This window comes from Malurus melanocephalus, unplaced genomic scaffold (genome assembly GCF_030028575.1).
Source record: "Malurus melanocephalus ecotype Western Australia unplaced genomic scaffold, MMel_1.1 scaffold_336, whole genome shotgun sequence".
NCBI lineage: Eukaryota > Metazoa > Chordata > Aves > Passeriformes > Maluridae > Malurus > Malurus melanocephalus.
In genome coordinates this window covers 195,962-218,456 of record NW_026623568.1, presented here as the reverse complement: position 1 = coordinate 218,456, position 22,495 = coordinate 195,962, and the positions used below count along the sequence as shown (strand labels likewise).

Sequence of the window (22,495 nt, the reverse complement as noted above, 5' to 3'; positions counted from 1 at the left end):
ATTTCTTAGAGAAGAACAGAGCTCTTAGCATACAGGAAAATAATTTCTATTTTGATTACAGTTTTTACTTCAATTCCTTAAATTAACTTTGAAAAAAGTAGATATTGATATTACATGCAGCTTCCAACTAATTTCACCACTATCCATATTCACGCTTAAACAGGACTGCTTCTAGAAAGGAAGCAAAGACCATCCCTTGTATGGAGGCAATTAAACACAATTGAACATATAAGTGGCCAGTGCTGTGAGTACAATTCCATCAAGCAGATCCATAGGGGTAGTTTTGATATTCTTGTCACATCAAAGAAACAGCTCCCAGAAGAAAAATATCTTAACAAGTTAAAACTGAAATCAGGATAAATAAGAATAACTCCTTATTAGAAAGGAAGAACCAGCACATGGTGGCAAGGGCTGGTGCTACCTCAGAAATGTTATATAGTGCTATTAGAATAGAGCGTTAATTTTTCCTCATAAATTTGCCAGGTTCAGTCACCAGGGAAGGGCTAGCATTCCAGCTTCCTTTGTTAAAGATATATCTATCTTGCTGAGTCTTGACAGCCCTATCATGTCAGCCCTCTGCAGTAGCAAAAAGTGTTTCAGCAAGGAGAGGGAAAAAAAGAAGGGAGGGAAAAAAAAGAAAGGAGTCAAAAAAAGAAGTGAAAACTGATGTGATCTACTCTGCTTGCTGTGGGCATATTTCACTATAGCAGATCCAGAGGGATGCTTTGTTTTTCCTGTCAGATCAAAGAAAGAGATAAGAAAATATAAGAGGAAAAATATAACCCAGAAATGAGGGTAACTGCAAAGCATTACAAGACTACTGCATCATAATGACTTTTCAAATGATTTAAATATATTAAATATCAAGACATCACTAAAGAAATAAATATTGCACAGGCCATATGCTCTGTTAGCTGCCAGAAAAACTCCTATTAGGATTAGTTTATAGGCACAGCAACTGCCTGTCAAACTCCATCAATTTTGATCATTTTTCAATTTGCTGTATAAGTTGTGAGTATGCTAAGGTATCTTGACAGGTACTTGGAAAAAAATATCCAAGCCCACCAGGTTCATACTGCCTTGCTTTACTATACCCTTGCAATAATTCCTGCTGGACTGTGGGCAGATGCAAGCATATGGTGAAGATGTAACAGTCACAGGGAAGTCACCATACTGCACTGCTAAGCTGGATTTGCAGCTCAACACGACGATGACACAAAGTTAGCCTGACGTCCAGAGCAAACCAAAAGCTGAAAGATTTTTCAAAATATTTTTAATCACAAAAAAAAGGTGAAAGTACTAAAAAAAGGAAAAAAAAATCTGGCTAAGATTTAAAAAAACAAAAATCAGAAAACCCCAAATAGTACTTTTCTGCAAGTAAATGTGCTATCAGTACGACATGCACTAAACTGTCCATTTAACTATTTTGTATTTCATCTACAAGGCATTAAATTAAATAGTAACAAATGAAAATCATTCTATCTTGTCTGTTACATTTTCTAATGATCAGTATGGCTGTGTTGTTTCCTTTCAGCCACAACACTTTGTATCATACAAGTTCTTAACTTGAAAAACCGGCAATTCTACGGATTTTWGAGTGCCCACATTTCCAGATGTTTGGGGAAGAATGAGCCTCCTAAAATCTACAGACATCCTGGGAGAAAACAGGGGAGGAACTATATTTTACCAAAGAAGTGGACCAGCAACAGCAATGGACCTGAAACAGCGAAATACCATAAATAAACAATATTTCCTATATTGTTCTTTATACATTAGCATTCTCGGCTATCATGAAGTCAGCCAAGTCAGTCTGGTGGAAGGGATTTGGATTATGATGTAAACTAACAGTAAAGACAATTCCAAATAACATCTAATGTCCAATATAACTACTGTTTACATATTAAAAAGAGATACAGGCTTTGTACCRGGGATGTTCTGTCATGTTTCTCCACAGGAGAAGACTGTCATGGTGAAGTTCATTATCAATTACTGCATTACAAGTACAAGATGAGTTAAGCTGTCATAATTTTCTCAGCCAGAAATCCTGAGCTGTCAAAGATTGTCAATTTTTAATCTGACAACAGGAAGAAAATTATCTGGTTTTCTGACCTCTAATTTCTTGACATTTTAATGCTGTAATTGCTGTGGTTAGTGCTGCAACCATTATTCCACCTGTCAAATAAGAATGAATCAATATCCTTAAGCTGCTCTTCAAGATTTAGCTTCCACCTGAGAGAAAACAATCTGATTTTTATTTATGTCTCAACATGTGTTATATACTGCGAGCTCTGTCTGTCGGGAAGCTTTGCCTGGCATCCGGTCATGGCACAGACAGCTTGCCCTGCTGCTATGCAAGCACCATGCCCCCTCTTGCTGGTGGGTCAGATGCTCGGATGCCCGGGAAAACAGTGCGCAGAAAAAACGCGCGGGAAACCACGCTATAGGAGGGCGAGGCATATAAAAGAGCTAACTGTGACAAGGCCATGGCCATTTTCCTTTGGGGTTCTTGGAAGGAGTGGGGCCTGGAGGTTCACCCCCCACCCCACCCCTTCTCTCGCTTTTCCTTTCGTTTCCTTTCGTTCTTGTGGTCCTGCTTCTTCCCTGTCCACACCTGTCCTGTCCGTGTGCCCTGTTTCGCTGCTTCCCCGAGGCAGCTCGTCAGCACGACAACCTCGTGCTTGCTCTTCCCGACCGAGCTGCCACCGCTGCCCACAGTTGCTGCCGTGTGTTCAGCAATGCCCGTAGCCCCAGCCTGCCCGCAGCGGGTGTTTTCTGATGGCAGAGCCAGGCTGCTCACCGCTGCCACCCGCAGTCGCCGCTGTTTGGAAATCGCGCCCAGCCCGCCTCGGGAGCCGCRCAGGCTCCTCGCGGTTCGCAGCACACACGCTCTTTCTGCCAAGCTGACATCCACGGGGTACCCGGGGTACWGCGGTAACAATCTGTCTGCTATTCCGTCTCTCCGTTTCTCTTTTTCCCTCTGTTCCCTTTTCTATCCCGCTTGGTAGGAAGTGGTAGGAACACTTACCCTTCTTAACCAATAAACAGTTTTCAGATATAATATTGCTGCGTTTGCGCTTTATTTTTTGTCCAAGAAATCTAGTAAAAGAATCCTCCCCGACTCCCTCTTTTCAAGCGGGACGGGACACCACCTCACTGCTTTTACTTCGAAAATGGAAAAAAAAAATTAGTAATGGAATAAAACAGTTTGCAGTAAAAAAAAACATTGGGCATGGAAAATGTTTATTTTATTACACATTTTTCTCTTCTCATTATGATATGAAAATACTTTTGCAATGTGACTAAGAGCATTACAATTGATAGAATGAGCATTATAACTGATAGAACTGGAGAATTTACTAAGTTCCAATCATAAAAGATTGAAACCACAAAATTCAATTTTATACTTTTATTCTATGATGCATTAAATCAGGACTTCCATGTTGCCTTCGTAACTACTTGGAATAAGTTATCCTGACCAAGTATTTTTTGTGGTATCGGAAATTACAAAGTTGTTTCAAAAATTAGAATCAGTATGTTGAAATGGAATCAGTTTATTTTATTCATCCAGTACAGATCTTAAGTTGCCAAGCATCTATTACAGGGGCAGATGTATGTGATTTATAGACTGCAGTAATGTAAAGCAATGCTATCCCAGTATTGTGATTTCTATCAGCAGGAATTTTCAATATGGAAAATGAAGAGAGAAAGTCTGATGGAAGATCTTCTATTAAGTAGATCTACAAAGAACAGTAGCACAGAATGGCCATTTTCCCAATGTTAAACAAGAGATTTCTTGGAGGGCTCCCTTGTGAATGCATGTGAGAAAGATATAAGGAATGGCAGGGATCAGTTGTTCCACTGCTGAATACTTTTTTCTAGATAGATGACTACTGAAGTGACTTCTTTTATGTTCTTCACAGAAAGCTAAGAACATAATTCTTAGTGGTTAAGTGAAGTGCTCAAGCCTAGGGTGAAGGTGAAAGGGCCAACGTATAGCACAAACAGGTCACGGGGCTCCACCTTTTAAAATTATGTCTTTCAATCAGCTCAGGCCTAAATCGGAGGATATTTTTTGTTTGGAGACTTATTTGACAGGACAGATTCTGCTGGGACTCAGTTCAATATGAAATTAGTTATGGCCACAGTTACTGCCATACTTGAGCCCACTGATAACAGCTGATAACAGCTGCTGCCAATAAGGTTGTACTTATTGGTTTATTTTAAAGCCATTTATTGAGAACATTCACCATCTTCTGTGACACAGGACCAAAATATTTTAGCTTGTTTATAAAATAAACATCAAGAGCATTTGGATACTGAGAGTTACATTTTCCTGGATAACTGCAGATTGCAATTCATTCTAAATTGCAGTGTTTCTGAATTAAAATGCCAGACACCCCCAACTGCAACTGTAAAATATGATAAGCAATTGTTACCACTATTTTTAAAGGTGCTAGTGTTCTTATCCTTACAGTTCTACATTTACAAGGGGTCTTCCRAGGCCTTTAAAATATCTTTCTGCTTTTAATTTATTTTCTGGAACATTTACCAAAAACCAGAATAAAGTCACAGACTCAAACAAACACAAATCAAAAAACAACAAAAAAGAAAAAAACCCATCACATGTACTTGTAACTGAAACATGACAATCAAATCCATGGTCTTTTATATCMTCAAGATGTCAAATGCATTATTATTGGCCAGAGAATGTCTGCTAGTTTCATAAATAGAGCCCAGGAGAACAGAAAGGAGGTCTAAATCTATCTATATTTAAACACGTACTGTAACTTCTGATTAAAAACTAATTCCAAGTATTTTTTAACCTTATGACAAACCAAAAATCGACAATCCTGAGATCTCTTGGAGGAGAAAACATACTGGTTTTAAATGGATGCATACAACTTTATTATCTATGCATAACAAAATTAAGGGGGATTAATTTTTTTCTCACCATTTYGCCTTCTCATTGCTCACAATGAATTTTATTTACAGATCTAACTTGCCAAGGAAGATGAAGTTGTGCTTTTAGAAGTTCACATGGTGTAAATAGCCTAAGAAGAGGTTTATATGTTACTGACTTAAAGGACATGGGTTAGATGTACAAGTGTGTGAACAAAAACATCTCCATGTATTTTCTTAAATTTCTGATGACGAGTTATGCCTGTAAGTAGAGCCACAGGAAAGCTGAGGAGTCTTGTCATGTCATAATATGTTAAATAAGGTGCATAGACAGACAGACCTGAATCCTACAAGCTGCCCTGTGGGAGTAGACCCTTAATGTCAAGACATAGGAGTTTGCCCATGCAAATCAGCCATGCAAATCCTTTGTATTCATGGTGCTTGACACCTGTTTTATACTTTAAAAAGCATTGCTTCTTCTTATCTCTAGAAGAGCATGACTCTTCTTGTACTCAGTCTCATATGCAGAAAACTATTATGTAGATGTCAATATTAAATATTTGAGGCAGAGGGAATCAAAACAATTCTGGCCAGTCTTAAAACTAGTTAAATATTAATTGTTTGGAAAATGTAAGCTTTGCAGTCATGTGAAAATCCAATTCTAGGAAGCCACGGGTCTGAATGGTTTTTCAGTTCTGCTTCTAAAAAATCAGTGAAGGTAACAGAATGCAGCAATGCACTGCTAGTTAGCTGGATGAATGCTTTTTAGAATCTACTTCTTTCTGAAAGAAACAAACAAACAAAACCCCATTGCCTGTCAATGTGTATTATTACTGTTTTGCATACAGCAGATGGCAGCTATCTGGGGGAATGGAAGATTATGTGTAGAGCTGCATCACAGYAGTACTCATCTAGCAGCTGTTGCTTCTTCACACTTTTCACTAAATTTCAATTGTTTTAGACAACGAATGGTACTAGAAAATCATTATTCAAAATAATAGGTACTAGAAAACTATCATTAAAATTATTAGTCTTAGTAAAAACAAATACAGTCACTGGAAGGAAACATATCAGGATACCTAGGAAAAAAAAATAATTAACTGATTCATTTAAAACACTCGTATATATTTGCAAATCTGTATCTATATATCATTCATACACATATACAAGAATAAATACTTTAATGCACAACAAATAGCAAATATTTTCTATTTTGGTAACAGTTGGATTATACTTTATGTGATTAAAAAAAAAAATCTGAATATTTGCTGTTGTCACTCTTGCAAATAAATTATTTCTCAAACACATATTATCACCAGTATCGTCTGATTGTAAAGGTTATAATTTTTTTCCCCTATGACTATGATGCAGGGTTTTCTTCCATTTCTTCAGTTCTACTGAGTGAAGTTAATAAAAGTAAATTCTAAAAAGTAGCAGACAATGTATTATAGAATATAAATGGCATTATAATATCCCACACCATAACTGAGTATTAAACCTATTTGGTTAATTTGTTTTATTGATAGTTTGTTCGTACTTACTTCTGAAATCACCTAGGGCCTGTATTCTGAATCAAGTCATACACATCTTTTTTCTCCAGGAGTGAAAGATAGAAAAAGTACCATTTCTTGTGAAATGACAGCAGTTTTTAGCATGAAATGACAGTAAACACCTACCTCCCTGAGCACAGCATCAGTGATACTGTCCAGGTTCACAGAGCCTTCATATGTTAGGTAGTGGAAAACATTGAGCGCACGCACAGCTTCTGGTCCTCGTTGCTTGTAGCCAAATATAAGGTCAATCCACTGATGAAGCTGACATGATACAAACTCGCTTTCCAGGGCCTGCAAATGAAATGCAGGATTAGGAATTAACTGAGTAAACATAGTGGGCATCATTACATTTCCTCTCAGGCTTATTTGATATATTTGAAACATTTCAAACATTGAAAAATGTGTTCTGTTGAATAAAATATATTCTCTTTTCCTTCACCTTTATATCGTGATAATTTTCTTCTCAGCTACTGGGTTTGTCCTAGCTGCAAGAGCTTTAATAATTTTTGGGCTTTTCAAGTAAATTAGGTAATTAATCCAAAAAAAGAGATGGAAATGAGAAAAAAAAAGATCAAAAAAGCAGTTTTCCAACTCATTTTCAAACTAGTTATAATTAGTCTTAAATCCAAAATGGAAATTCCTCCATTGTTTTTATCACTCAGCACAAACACTTCCCAGCTAGGACAGAGTTTCATGTCTTCCCAAGGAAAGTTCAGATTTTACAAGCCGATAAACTTTGGGGAATGATTATTCATTTTGTTCATTTACATCAAAAGGAGGCTGCTTCAGAGCTAATCATCTGTATTACTGCAGCACGTGCCATGCCCTGTTCACTGGCAGCAGCCCCCTCCTCACCACTGCCCAAGCAGGAATAACCTCAGCCAAGGCAAAACATGCCTGGGTCATCATGCAACCATTCCTCAGAGATTTCCCTGTAATGTTCCTTGTGGAAGAGGAACTCTATATGCCTGGTGGAAAACTGGACCCTTTTCTGTCAAAACCATTGACTGTTACTTCTGATGAAAATGGATGGGAAGGCTCAGGCTTAAAAGATTACATGTAGCTCAGTTTTCAATGGCTGAAGTTCAGCATACATAAAAAAGTTGAAGACAACCCYATAAAATTTTCTGGTTACCTTTTCAAAATCTTAAACCTTCATATGCATAATGCAATATAATTAAAATAGCGTTAACATTGCTTAATATGAAATACTATTGAACTAATACTATKTAGTTTCAAAGCATGCCTCTCAATAAATAATTTAAAAATTCCATATCCGTAATTACATTGTTATGTGACATACAACATGATACAGTCAGTAACTACATCATGYCATATAATCTTTTCCATAGGACTTTTACCTCAATTTCCAGGATGCTAGCATGCAAGGATAAAATTAAATATGCCACAAATACTACCAATAAAGAATTTCCTTACTTAAAATGTTCATTTTTTAATGTTCCTTTTGTATGTAATAAAGCTTTTTAGGAATTTAGAATTTAAAGCCAGTTTTCTTTCCAGCATCCATCTCAAATCAATCTACASCAATCAGCCTAAGAGTTTTCTTGAGCCTCTGGACTCTACACATTTAAAATTTCTTTTTATCTGTATTTATTATTTATTTATTAACATGTAAGTAACAAAAAAAAATTATTAGGCATTTCCCTTGGTCAAAAATAGCATTTTTTTGTTAAAATATTGTAGCGTTTCAGGAAAACAACAGAACTTTTGATTATTCAAAGGTCAGACAGTACATTTGAAAAAATATTAATGCTTGGGTTAAATGAGCATATTTCACCCTTTTCTCACCTAACATCCTCTCACTGGTTTTAGAATCACAGAAACATGGAACCATAGGATAGTTTGAGTTGGAAGGGACCTTAAAAGGTCATCTAGTCCAACCCCACTGCAATGAACAGGGACATCTTCAATTACTTCAGATTGCTCAGAGCCTTGCTCTGCCTGACCTTGAATGTTCCCAAGGATGGGATATCCATCACTTCTCTGGGCAGCTTATACCAGTGTTTCACCATCTTCACTATAAAAAAAAATTCTTCCTTATATCTTGTCTGAATCGATCTTTTTCTTTTCATTTTAAGCCGTATCTCAGTAAGTCCTACTAAAAAGTTTGTCTCCATCTTTCTCACAGACCCCTTTAAATACTGAAGGGTAACAATAAGGTGCCTACATCAGCTGATTCCCTCAGAACTCTGGGGTGCAACTCATCAGGTGCCATAGACTTTCATGTATCTTCAGGTTCCTCAGGTGGCCACAATCTTGATCTTCTCTTAACGTGAGAGGGACTTTAGTCCCTGAGTCCCCATCTTACAGTCCAGCCATTCAAAAGGTGTGGAAAGAGAGGCTGCCATTGAAGACTAAGGTAAAAAGTACCTTGAGTATCTTGTCCGTTGCTACCAATTTGCCAGTCTTGCTCATAAGGRGGATTACACTTTTTTTGACCTTTCAAGTTAGAAGAGTTAAGAGAATTGAATACATGTGTTACATTTCCCTGAGGCAGTTTCCACTTGCATGACCAGCCCTTACTCAGCAGCTTTTCATTCTAGCAAAGGTCTTATTGACCCTGGCAGGTTTGGGGAACTTCTATTTCACATGGATTAATGTTATTTAATAACTTATTAAATGAGCTACTTTTAACAGCTGCATATCATGTTCTTTGTCTCCAATTCTTTAAACACATTTATTGTATTATGTTTACTGGTATGGGGTCCTTAATCCCTTGGGGAAGAACCTTAGTTTCTTGAGGAAACTTTGGGGAAATTTGTAACAWGGGAATTCAATTATTTTGAACTTTAAATTTCAGAACAGTGGGAGCTGTGTGGTGCAACACTGGTGTGCTGCAGAATTTAGGGCAGAGACCAGAGGGTGCAGAAAGGAGCCAGAGCTGAGAAGAAGAAATACCACACAGCCTCCAATTGCATGATGCAATGGGTGCTGTGAGATGTTCACGGCCTCCTAATCAGGGCTTCCTGTGGGGTAAGGCACTGGGCMTGAACAATAGGTACAGCGTCCTCAAGAATGGGCCTCCAAAACGCTAYGAAGTCCCACCTGGCCCTCAGTGCTTCATAATCTGTATTTATTTTAGTCAGGAGTAAGCTTATTATATCAGGTCTGACCTGGTTTGCTTGCATTTCTTCCAAGTACTTCTGCAATGCTACTCATGCGATACTTGCAGAATCCTCTCCCTAATTTGCTCTAATGCACACTACTCCCCTCCATGTAAGTGCCTCCTGAAAATTTATGAGCTGTTCGCTGTCAGCAGTACATTGTTCGGTTTCTCAAGAATGTGCAATGCTCAGTAGGGAATAGGGCGAGGGAATTTTCTGTATGAAATATAATTTGTAGGTACAGTAGGAAAAACATACAGAAAAATATAACAAATAATATCCTTGAAATAGGCTGGTGGTGGCCATAAAGATCAGCACTTTGGATTTAAATTATTTTGGGGGCTTTAATTTTCTGAGCGTTTTTTAACATGAACTATAAGAAACTTCTTTAAAAAAGAAGCAATAATAATTATTGCTTATCTAATTACGTAGTATTAATATAATTATGTAGTACGGTTTTTAAAGATTCTTAAACAGAAATGAGCTAATATCCACCTTGTTATCTATTATAATTAAAATGCACACAAAACAGAGTTTTATCCAGGCACTCCAAAAATTAACTTGTTTGAACTGGTATTAGGGATTCATTTTCAAACAGAAACATTTCAGTCAAGTTTTTTACACAGGTTTTGTTTTAAGGAAGGAGTTTATTTTGTTATTGTTCCCAGTGAAGTGACTTTTATTGCTAATAGATAAATTGCAAGCATTATTATACATCTAGTGTATACATATTATGTGGGTTTTGTTTGCAGGCAACTGTGTGGACACATGCTCCACGGACTGAAAATCTGACCAGTAGCTATAAAATAGAAACAGGTGTTAGAAAGTTGATGTTTAAACTAAATAAAGTTAATATGAACCAAATTACTGCTTACTATAGCTCTTTTCTGACCTTTATGAATGGTGCACACTTTTCCCTCTGCTCATCCTAATCTGATGTTAAAATTAGTTATGTTAAAATTAGACATGTCAGCAGAGGCAGAGGCTTTTATTGTAATAGAGACTATGTGCCGTGTAAAATACCAGAAGATTTGGATTTATAAAATATGCCATTCCAACCTCTTTCCAACACAACATTTTGTCACCAGAGAAGTGGAAAGCTCTGACACTGCCCCTCATCTGGATCATGGTTGCACCTGTCCCTCCTCCCTCTGCAGTTCCATTTCTTTCCTTTCATCTCTATATGCTGTCTGTCTCTCCAAAAAGCCTTCTATCTTGCTCTTAAATTATATTTAGTATATTTAAATATATTTTCTTATGATTATTCTGAGGGAGCTTGGTTTTACTGATCTGCTCAATAACAGACCATCAGCTGTTTCAGCCTGTGAGTTGGGTTTCTCTCCTCTCCCCTCACATCTGTGCTTCTCTGCAGCCATTACAGATTCTCTCCACCAGACATTTCTCTTCCTCAGTTACCATTCCTTGTACTGACTAACAGTTCCAGGCAATACTGCTGTCTGAGATTAGCTATGTTCATTTAATTAAAGTAATATTTTAATAGAAAYGACACAGAAGTAAATTATACAAATTTTGGCTATTCAGGGATGCCTGCAGAGAAGCTGATCCTTTATGTAAGCATCTTCAAGATATAAATAATAACAAATAATATTCTTCAGCAATTTAGCAAGTTAAAAAAAAAATCACTGCTAAAAGTGATTAAAAAATCTTAAGCAGATTGAAATCCCTTTTGCCTGAATGAGTTTCAATTGCATAACCTTGGCAATACACAAAATAAAATCAAAGCTACTACTGAGGAAGTAATTTCAAGTCTTATCTACTGTTTATCTGGAAGAAAAGAAATGTCAACTGCTGCTGAATGGTGAGGGGGGAAAAGGTCTGCCAGAATCTCATAACATAGAGATTTCATACTAAATATTTCTAATGATTATTCATGAAGCTTTTTAATTATGAAATACTATGCATGCTTCTGAATAGCCAGGGAATGGTCTAAAAATGCAACTGGCAGCAGAGGAGTGCAAATAAATCATTTCAGAGACAGAAAGAAAATTCAATCCTAGTAACAGTTATGTAATAGGAGCAAAATATGTATAACAAAAACAGACACCATTTAGTCTCTCAAAAACATAATTTTTAGTGAATACATTTTACTCAGCACTGCAATTTGTAATTCARTATGTGCATAAGCCATAATCAAAAYACCATCATAATTACCTTTGAATTACACAATCTTGCATCTTTTGTTTCAAAACTAAAGAATCCTTATTACAAAAGCTGTACTTCAGTGTTTCACAGTGGTGTTCCCTGCCTTGATTTAACATGCTTGACTTACTGACTGAGTCTGTTCTATTTCTGGCACTCAGGACTGCTCTGAGTCTGTGGGGACTGAGAGGCTGAATAGGACTGCAGATGCACATCTGTGGAAGGTTTTATGCGTGGACTTTTTTTCCCTGGTAAACTGTGAGATTATGATTGATGAGCCCAGCATTAGGGTAATGTTATCAGGGACACTTTGTGCCTCTGTCCTTTGTACCGTTGCCGAGGTCAGACCATAATCATGTTAACATTGAACATAGTGCTTTATCAATGTTTCATGAGTAACTCCACAGTAATCAGTCTAGCTTTGTATGGATAAATAAAACTGCTACAACAATCCCTGATGTATACATCAAATGTTTTAGAAGATACTGTAATAGGTATTAAAAGTAACTTGACTGAATGTCTTTTCCAGTCTTTATAATAAATCTAATTTTTACAAGTTTAAAGGAATCTCTTTTGATGGAAAACCATTTCCACTTCCACTTCTGTGTTTAGGTAGAAGTGTAAAACACCCAGATGAAAAATTAAATGATGCAATACAAAACCCCTGCCTGCTATTTATTCATTTGCAGAGAATTTTACTAAAGTTTGTTAAACAATGGGTTAAATAACATTATTTATGACACTGTGCCTCTACAATGTTTCCTAGATTGTTCTGTGTTTTCTTTGGTATCAGAATGAAATGCTGGAATTCTTGCTGTTATTTAAAGAAAATGTTTCCATTCATAAATGTGTAAGTAGTATATAAGGATTTGTATTTACTCCCACATAAAATTACACATAATATATATCTGCAGAAATCACAAAAATATATAAATATAGGGCAGAGGAAAATATGTCAACTAGGGAAAAAAAAAGATCCCACTGTATGTTATGCAGTACCACATAGAATTCTTTCCACTGAAAGGAAATGACTACTGTTGATTTCATTAGATAAGGGATCAGGATAGCCCTTGCATGAAATATTCCTATTAGTTTTCTGTAAACATATTCTCTACTTGCTTTGCTAAGCTGCTGTAGAAATTCCAGGCTTGCACAAGCTTGCTGTGTTTTACAYATCACCATCACACCCAGGCTATTTTTTTCCTCAAGATAGATTTTTGTATAACAGCTAAAGCCTGGCCTGGGGATGACCTAACTGAATAATACATCTGCTGGCCACTTCAAATAATGGAATCAGACATTAGGTAGGGCATGTCAAACTTCCCAATCCCTTTGTGTTTGTTTCTTTGACCAGTTCCATTCTAGTGACCAAAAAGACAGGATATTGGCAGTTTTCTGTATGCATTAATCAAACCCTACATGAGGAAGTTTTTCTGAAAAATTATTACACATTCAAATCATTATATTTTGAAAATGTAATTCCATTACTTCTTACTACACTTACTAACTGCATTTTCATGAAATGGATTATCCTTCTTTAGCTACTTGCTCTTTCATAATAAGCTTTGTAAAATAGTATGCATATATCATGCTCTTTAAACTCCTGAAGTTATTCACTTTGCTTTTATCCTCTGAACTCCATCCAAATGTGAATGCTTCTGTTTTCTATTCACCCAGAAGTGAATCCAATATTCCAGGTGCRGTCTCAAAAGGATCATAGATAGGTACAACTGTTTACATCCTCTGTGATGCAATGATTCTCCATAGATGGCATCAAAACACACTTATTTCTGGTGGATATAGAATTACAGAGTTTCATCTAATCTAATTGCTGCTCATTGTCACCCCTACCTTGCTACTGCTCTATTTTTGGTACTGTTTTTGTTTCCAGACTTCTGCTTCTTATTATCTTTAATTCTTTCCTCCCAAGGTGATTTTCAGTCTATTTTCTGCATCTAATTCAAATTAATTTATGTCTCTTTCTCCTGTTTTCTAGGCAGTTCCAAACTTCATTATCATTTGCAAGCTTCCTCAGACTGCTCATTTGAAGACAGCATGTATCTGTGTAGAGATTAATTTTAGCTAGTGATCATGCTCTTGCTATTAGTAGAGGATGGGATGAACAAAGGAAGGCCATGCAGAATTTAGCTCCTGGCAAAACTGTGTAAGAATGGCATAACACTCACATCTGTTGGGAAAGTGCTGGAAAACAGCAGAGGAAGGGTCTGATATGAATGGGTGATAATTTTTTGATTTTAGAATCTGCAAAGTACTCACTTAGTTGAAGCCTGTAATTATAATACTACTCTAGTCTTAAGGTCAGTTTGTCTGTCTCCTGCCAGTATGAGCATACCTACACACATATGGAATCAGTCATTATCTGACTATCAAGTCCTGTAGTCCTAAGGAGGCCTAAATGCTTACTCTAAATTTGTGTAACCACCTGTTTTCTTCAACAAAACTTTTCTATGGAGAGCTACTTTCTAAAAAGCAGAAACTGCACAAGGGAAATTACATAAACTAAAGCTTATTAAGCTTCTCTTCAGATGATCTCTTATCACAGTGCCTTTTATCCTCCTAGTAATAATTTCAATATTGTGGAAAGAAAAGATGAAGAAAATACAATTTAAGATATACAGAACATTTTTACAAAATGTAACAAAGGAAGTCCTTAATATGCATTTCTCATTAAATCCCCCAAGATGTGGCAGCCTGCTTCTCCTTTTTCACCCAGGAAATCCACTTCTGCTTTGAGATGCCAAAACTAAACCTCTAGGTCAGGTTTAGTGTGCTTATGCCTGGGCTCAGTTTGGGTTTAGCCATAACCACAACCCAAAAAAGGGTTCTGTGCAGCAACAAGGGCTCTCCAAAGTCACGTACCTGTGATTGCACATCCCACACTTGAGAATCCGAATGGACTCCAGGGATTCTTTCAGCAACCTCCTTCTTTTCCAATACAATTGCATTTGAACATATTTCCACCCATTTTCCACCAATTATGACAACTATTTATTTTTTAAAAGAATTTTACAATATATGCAGTATAAGAGTAATCAGCCAAGAAATGCTGTTCTTTTTATTTTTGTCAATGACAGACAAATCTGTCAATGACAGAATACATTTGTCGTGGTTTGTGTAGTACATTTGATGTCTGAAGTGATGAGGTTGCCATCACTTCCTTAGGAGACTGTTGTACATATGTCAAACCACTTATTCTTCTAAATGGAGGACACTTCTAAATCATCTACATCTAGGAATAGGTTTGTTTTTATAATATTATTTTATTCTTTTGAACTTCATAGAGCTATTTTTTTCTATCAACTCTTGAAGAACAATTTTCTTGAAATAGACAGTTCTTGAAATAAAATTACCAAACTGATCAGAAAAAAAAAAGCCCAACAAATCAATACAAGTAGATTTACAATGCTACCACCAAAACACATTGGGACTAATCATAAACAGTTCTGCAACTGTATGGAAACCCACAGCTTACTGAAATCATGGTCCTCACTATTTAAGAAAGGTAGGCAATATGCATTTTAAGGAAGAACTGTTTCCAGAACAGAACCATAAATTGAAGTATCGCTGGCCAAACCATTTGAATATACTTTGCTGTTCCTAAAAATTAMTAAAAGCGTACACATGTATTAAATTTATCAATAACAAAATAATTATCTATCAAATGAAAGAAAAAATATACACCATAAATGTTTTTTCTGCTTAAATTCTGAAGGCCTCATGATGAGTTACATCAGAGCAGTTCATTTGCAAAATTTCTTCAGGGACTGTAGTTTGCTTATGTTCACATTTCTGCACTTCCAGTTCATCTCTGATGAACAGGAAGTACATATGTTCAGGTGAATGAGGAATACARGATGGTTGCAAGATACTAGCTTTAATAGCATTCTTTTACTTTTTGATGTAGAAGATGATGAGGAGGAACAGTTATAAATTTTTCAGGCTATCTTGTATTGCCAGGCTCATGCACATCTGATGCTTTCTCATGAGAGAGGAAGTAAGTGAATTTAACTTCCCATAATTTGGGCACATGGAAAGAAAATCTACTGTAAAATAAAAGGTCCTGTCAAGCAAGACAGAATGCAAATTCTTCTTCAATTTTATTTTATTTCTCTAAATCTAGTTCTAAAGAGATGAAAAACAGAATTAGGTTAGCTTGGCAAAATACAGAATCCCTTAGTTAGATTAAACTGAAGCACAACCTACCATTCTATTGATACGGACAAAGTCTTCAGGCTTCTTGGCCCACGGAGGGAGATCAACATCATTCACAACAATTTCATCTTCCCTGATTCCTAGATTATAGCCATTACTGTTGACAAACATCTCAGGTAGGTAGTAAAATTCAGGAATTAACTCCTAGTGGGGAAAAAAGACAGAATGAGACTTCACAATTAATAGAGATGCTAAATTATGTTACCAGAATCAGGTTTTCTTGTAGTACATATTAAAGAATTCCTGGTTTTGTTTAAGTTTCTGTGCACCCTTTTAAAATAAATTATATAATCCGCTTTCTTTGACTTATAGTCAGATATATTTCTTATAATGGAATATTCAAACTTTGTTTTTCCCATGTCTGATTTTATGAAAAGCACAACTTTAGAAAGGCAGTGTGTATGAGCAAAGGAGACTTCTTCAGAATAAGAGATACAAGAAAATTTATGCCAAGCCTTCAATATGAAAATGCATTAAGTTTTTAAATTATTATTTAACAAAAAATATTTAAAAGGGGAAAATTTGCAGATATAACAGTGCCTTGATCTTGCATTCCATGTATTCTGTAAGTGCATAAGAGATGGTGTTAATTACCTACATAAGGAAAAATAATACATGGTGAATGTTTTTTCTACTGTAAGAAAAACTCAAGAACACACAGAGAGAAAGTTAACAGTACAACAAATGTCCTTCAAACAGATATATGTGATATTTAAAATGTGAAAGATCAACATCTGCAAAATATAATACATTACAGATAACTTAGGGTGGGAACTTTTTCCCAGTTTCCAGATTAGCTAAGCAGAAATGCATTTTGACATAATATTGCTATTTGTTCCTATTATTTTAGCATTAAATATTGAACTGCAATAACAACAATTACAGCCCCCTATCTCATCCCTAATTTCTAGATATGGATTAAATTCCCCAAATTATATTGTTAAAATATAATTCAGTTGAGTAACATGATCAAAACCGATGACACAGCACCTGAAACCTGTCTCTTTGTGGTCCTGTCAAAGGCTGCAGACATGCAAAGAAAAAAAAAACCCACTGCAGACACAAACTTATCTAATTAAATCTGATCTGCAATTCCATAGAGAACAGAGCAGTTAAAGCATCCTTTCAAATTTATTAAGTAGAGAAAAAAAAGAAAGCCTATTTGTTACAATTTTAAATATGTTTAAGGAGGCAATTTAATTGCTTCTTTACATCATAGTATACTAATATAGGTTAGACTAAAATGCAAAGCCAATCAGTATCTAACCAGCATAAAACATGTCTTCCAAGTGAGACATGCCTGAACGTGAAGAGCTCATTACAAAACAAGTTGCAATTCCAAGCAGAAAAAAATTTGAATTTAGATGTAGTACATAATAAAACAGCAGCTACAGCAAAGCCAATATAAAAGCAATCCTGATGTTAAAAGAAAAAAGATTCATTTAGTGACCATCTCAAGTTTTATTATATACACCCCTAATTTATTCAGAGTATTTCCAAAAACAATCTTCCCCCCTTCCCCCAAAACAGGATTGACTCCTGTGTTCCAAAGGAAGCACTTCAGTTTTCTCTAATGGAGCCTAAAGTAGAATGAATGATTCTCACAACTGGAGAAAACTATGCAGAAATCTTTCAGGCCTTCAATAAACCACTAAYTCAGGACTAGAAGCAAGCCAAAACCCAATATATGCTACCACAAAAATCATTGATAAAACTAAGAGCATTGCCTTAAAAAGAAGGAAAAATTCATAAGAACCTCAGAAATATCATAAAGTCAGACTTAATCTAAAAGCCAATATTGAAAGGAAACAGAATTTATTAAGGAAGAAGTGAGCAAATTTGTTCCTATTTTATGTACAACCCCTGAAGCACATACCACTAGTTTTGATTACTAWCAATTTTTATTCAACATGGCAGCATATTAACCTGTACTGTCACAGCAACCAAGTTCTTTGATTCCATTCAAGAAAGATTGTTTGCAAAATTCCCTTTTTCGGTTTTAAATGTCATAACATGTAACTGTGGACTTTTACACCTAACATACCTGAAAGATTTGTGTGACCCAGAGACACATCTAGTGTTTAACTGAATTCTACTAACCTTTTGGCTTTAGGGGTATCTTGAAATAAAGGGATTTAAGTCACTGAGTATTTTTAATGATATTTCTGTTTAGTAAGTTTATCTTTGTTGCTGTTTGCTTTCAGGGTAATTTAATGCTCCCTTCTCTGGTATAGCAGAAAACATAAATAAAATAAACAGAAGTATGTGATTAACTTTCATCATAAGATCTATTGTGTTGTGTATGTTTAGTTTGAACTGTCTTATTCCTGTGCTCTGGAAATTAAACAGTGCCAGACTTGTAAATCCTCTTCAAATAACACTCTCCATAGAATCCTAATCATTTCAGTTGCACATCTCCTGGTAGGCTGGGGGGTGGTTTTTCAGTCAAAGTAAAAAAACCTAAGCATAGTATTTTAAAAAAGAATAATAAACCCAGTGTGTTGTAGTCTCAGCATTCTCTGCAATGTTATTTTTAGTGCAGCCTACAATTATGTTTGCTTATTTGAGTACTCTTCAGCATGAATTGAAGCTTTTCTTGAAATGTGAGCCATGTCACATGTGACTTTTCCCAGATACTTACATATTTCCCATACTTTGTATTAACCATTCAGTTTCCTTTCATAGCATTTGATATTCCTCTTGTAATTTTGCTGTCACTATTGATCAGACTAAGAAACCACAGCACTTAAAAATAGCTCAGATAAATATAACCCCTTCTCATTTCTAAAGAATGACTGAATAGATACTAAAACACAGGCCCAATATGAAAGCCCATGTCACCTTGTATGTATGAACTTAAGATTCATGTATTAAGCTACTTAGAGGCATAGAAAATACAACTAAGCTAGAGATGTGTGTCAGAAATTTTGATTTTATATGTACACTGTTTTTCCTGCTGTGAAAAATTGAAGAAGCTGTCTCTTCTATCTCATGCCAATGGCAGGCAGTGGCTGGGGATAGTAAGGCAAATATTCTCTTGCCCAGGGCCCCTGAGCATGTTTCACTAAGAGAAGTGTAAGCTGGGAGAAGCAGAGAGAGGAAGGATTAGCAAGGACAGTGAGGCAGCAAGGATGGAGCCCGGGAGGTTGCTGGGAAAAGGAAGGAGCAGACAGGAGAAAACCTCAGAGGAGATGACAAGATGACAACTGGGGGCCAGAGAGAATTGTGTTAACTAAGAAACCATGGAAAGTTGCAAGAATGCACACAAGAATGCATAAAAAGATAACACTAGCAAGGGCTAGAGTTATTTTTAAAGCCTATTTACATTTTTCTCAGATGGAGTTTGGATTTTTTTTTTTTTTGTTGTTTCACAAATGTGTATGTGCCAGTTCATATTCTAATAAAGATTATGGCTAGAGAGAGCCAGCCCTTTTCGTGCTTTTCCTGTTATGGACAGGAAACAGTACCTGAAATAAATAGCTGTTTCAGAGTGATGTTTAGATAGGTGACCATGTCCAGTCCTGCATTTCAGATAAAGTTCAGCTATGACATCTATCCTGAAAGTCTACCCTGTTGTCCCACAATGAGTGACAGCAATTCCACAATACTTCCATCAGCTGGTTTCAGCATTCTTCATCTAAGGAAGTTCTACCTAACAATTGGACTGAATCTCGCATTGCACAATCTAAGTCCATTTTCCCTTATCCTAGCCATCAATCCATCCCAAATGCAGAGAATAAATTACTCTTTTCCCTTTGATTTGTTCATTACATTTGAAAAGCATTATTTACCAGTTTTACCAGCCTTCAAGCTCCTAAAAGTTCAAATTAAAGACAATGATCTATTTTTTCCATTGTTTTGTTACAGAAATGCAAAATATTCCTCTAACATTCCCCAAATAGCTAGCAGAATCATTGCTAAACAGCCCTTAGCTTAATTTACTTATTTGTATACTTTGGACTTATTCTATTTTGTCACATGTCCATCACACAGAAGCCAAAATAAATGTTTATATCAACCTTCGTAGTCTTTAGATTGGAGATTGAGATTGCATACTTTTCTGACAGCATCTGCTATTTTTCATTCATATTGGTGCAAGTGTAATTTGTCATACAACACAGCTTTTTACCAATCACCAGCTTCATACTTTAGAAGTGTGTTGTGGTTTAGAATACTGGCCAAAAGCCAGGCACCCACAACACCTACTCATTCGCTCTCCCCCACCATCACCACATTTGGTAGAGAAGAGCGAAGAAAAAAAAAATTAACAAAAGGGTTCATGAGTTGAGATAAGGAGCAGGGAGGAAACTCTTGATGGACAAAACAGGCAATGCTTAAATTATGAAGTGAATTTATTACTAATAAAATCAGAGGAGGAGAATGAGAAATAAAATACAACCCTCAAAGACACCAATCTTCTCCCCACTCCCTCCCCACTTCCCACCGACAGTACAAAGCAGCGGGGGGGAACAGGGTGTGGAGTTGGTCAGTTCAGGGTGTGGGGTTCGTCAGTTCATCACCGGATCGATCTGCGGCTGCTGAGGGAGAAGAGTCCTTCCCTTGCGTTGCCGTGGGGTCCCTYCCACGGGAGACAGTTCTCGGTGAACCTCTCCAGTGTGGTTCCACTCTCACAAGCAGCAGTCCACACACATCTGCTGCATCGTGAGTCCCCCCAYGGGCAGACAGTCATCCCAAAACTGCACTGTGGGGTCCCTCGTCCACTGGGTGCAGGCCTAAAGCCAGGCTGTTCCATCTTGGGAGCAAGGCCTCTCTCTCCGTGGGTCTCCTGCTGGACACAGCCCTCTTTTCGGCATCCACCCGCTCCGGCGTGGGGACCTCCCTCCTCCACAGGCTGCGGGTGGATCTCTGCACCCTCTGTGGACCCCATGGACTGCAGGGGGACAGCCTGCTCCACCACGGTCACCGTGGGCTGCAGGGGGACAGCCTGCTCCACCATGGTCACCATGGGCTGCAGGGGGACAGCCTGCTCCACCATGGTCACCATGGGCTGCAGGGGGACAGCCTGCTCCACCATGGTCACCGTGGGCTGCAGGGGGACAGCCTGCTCCACCATGGTCRTCACCACAGCCTGCAAAGGAATCCCAGCTCAGGTGCCTGGAGCAGCTCCTCCCCCTCATCCACTGACCTTGGTGTCTGCATTCCCTCACATATTTCTCAGCCTCCTCCACTGGCAAAACTACYGTGTGGTCCCTTTGTTTTGATTTCTTCTTAAGTATGTTTTTACAGAGGCGTAACCACCATCTCCAATTGGCCCAGGTTTGGTCAGCGGCACGTCCATCATCCTCAGAGCCAGCAGCAACTGGCTTTGCTGGACATGGTGGAAGCCTCCAGAAGCTTCTCACAGGAGCCATCTTTTTGGCCCCCCCACTTCCAAAAACTGGGCCAAGCAAAACCAACACAAAGTGTCATTGTTAAATTCACCCTGAAGATAGGAACAAGGAGAATCAAAACATAGCAGGAGAAAAATGTATCTCAGAGATGGTATTTACAGCAAGGCATAGGAAACAGAGGACCTTCCATCTCCCAGTCTACTTTTCGCTTGACTATTGGGAAGCTATTCAAAATAGTTGAATAAGAGGTTTTTTAAAACTCCTATTGGGCCTTCAGTGGCATTAGCAGTAAAAGGTGAATGTAAATCCAGGTCTATGCAAAGAAATGCTTGTTTGAATCGACCATGACTTTGAGAAACTCAGGTTTCAAGCTACAAATATTTATGAAAGACAAATCTCAATTTTTTTTCCGACAATACACGCATTGTGCCAGCCAATGCAAATGAAAATATGAAGGAAAATACCAAAACAAACAAACTTATAAAATAGCTTCCCTACAAGTTACATCATTTATCAGGCATAAAATGAGGGAATGTAAAGAAGTCTGCTGTTTTTTAGATATGCACAGACCAATTAAGCATTTTAAATGCATATGCTATTGTATGCAACTCAGCTGATCTATAATTTTGCATTAACAGACACAATTCAATAAATATTATTTGTTTCATTGCTCTTGCCAAAACATATCAAATGTTCTAAATAAATCTTTCTGAATATGTTACCTGTTCTGGATAATTTCTTACTACAATAAATATCTAGACTTCAAAGAGTTAATAAAAATAGAGATTCTAGTGATCTAAATCTATGTGCAGTAATTTCTGTTTAGTTGTCCTTGACATTTCACAAGCTGGTAACCTCCTCTGCTCCCCTTTCATTCACACTTCTAATAAGACAGGTTAGCTTTCTATCATTTAATAGTCAGCTTCCTTTCAAACCACCGGAGAAGCTTGGCTCTTCTCACATAAAGAATGATGCATAAAAAAAGTAAAATTAATATTATAACAGATATTTCTTGTCTGTAAATGTGATCTTTTATTTTAATAGCTACACTAAAACCCCAAGGCATAGTTAACAGTATTATATGCCTTGTGTCTTCATAAAAGAAAGCATCTCCCAAATGCATTTTCTAATTTACAAGCCTGTGACAAATCCAAACTGCTGAGATATTAAACTT

At 37.0% G+C, this 22,495-nt stretch overlaps 1 protein-coding gene across 1 annotated transcript in view; it reads right to left on the bottom strand.

The window, feature by feature from the left end:
• The window catches only part of LOC130580465 (neurobeachin-like), a 251,330-nt gene that overhangs the window by 43,220 nt on the left and 185,615 nt on the right, over nucleotides 1-22,495 (bottom strand). The window contains exons 14-15 of the mRNA XM_057377984.1: nucleotides 15,962-16,114; nucleotides 6,576-6,743 (exon numbers count right to left, since the gene is read on the bottom strand). Coding sequence (XP_057233967.1) covers nucleotides 6,576-6,743; nucleotides 15,962-16,114 — 321 coding nt within the window. The remainder of the gene's footprint in view (nucleotides 1-6,575; nucleotides 6,744-15,961; nucleotides 16,115-22,495) is intronic.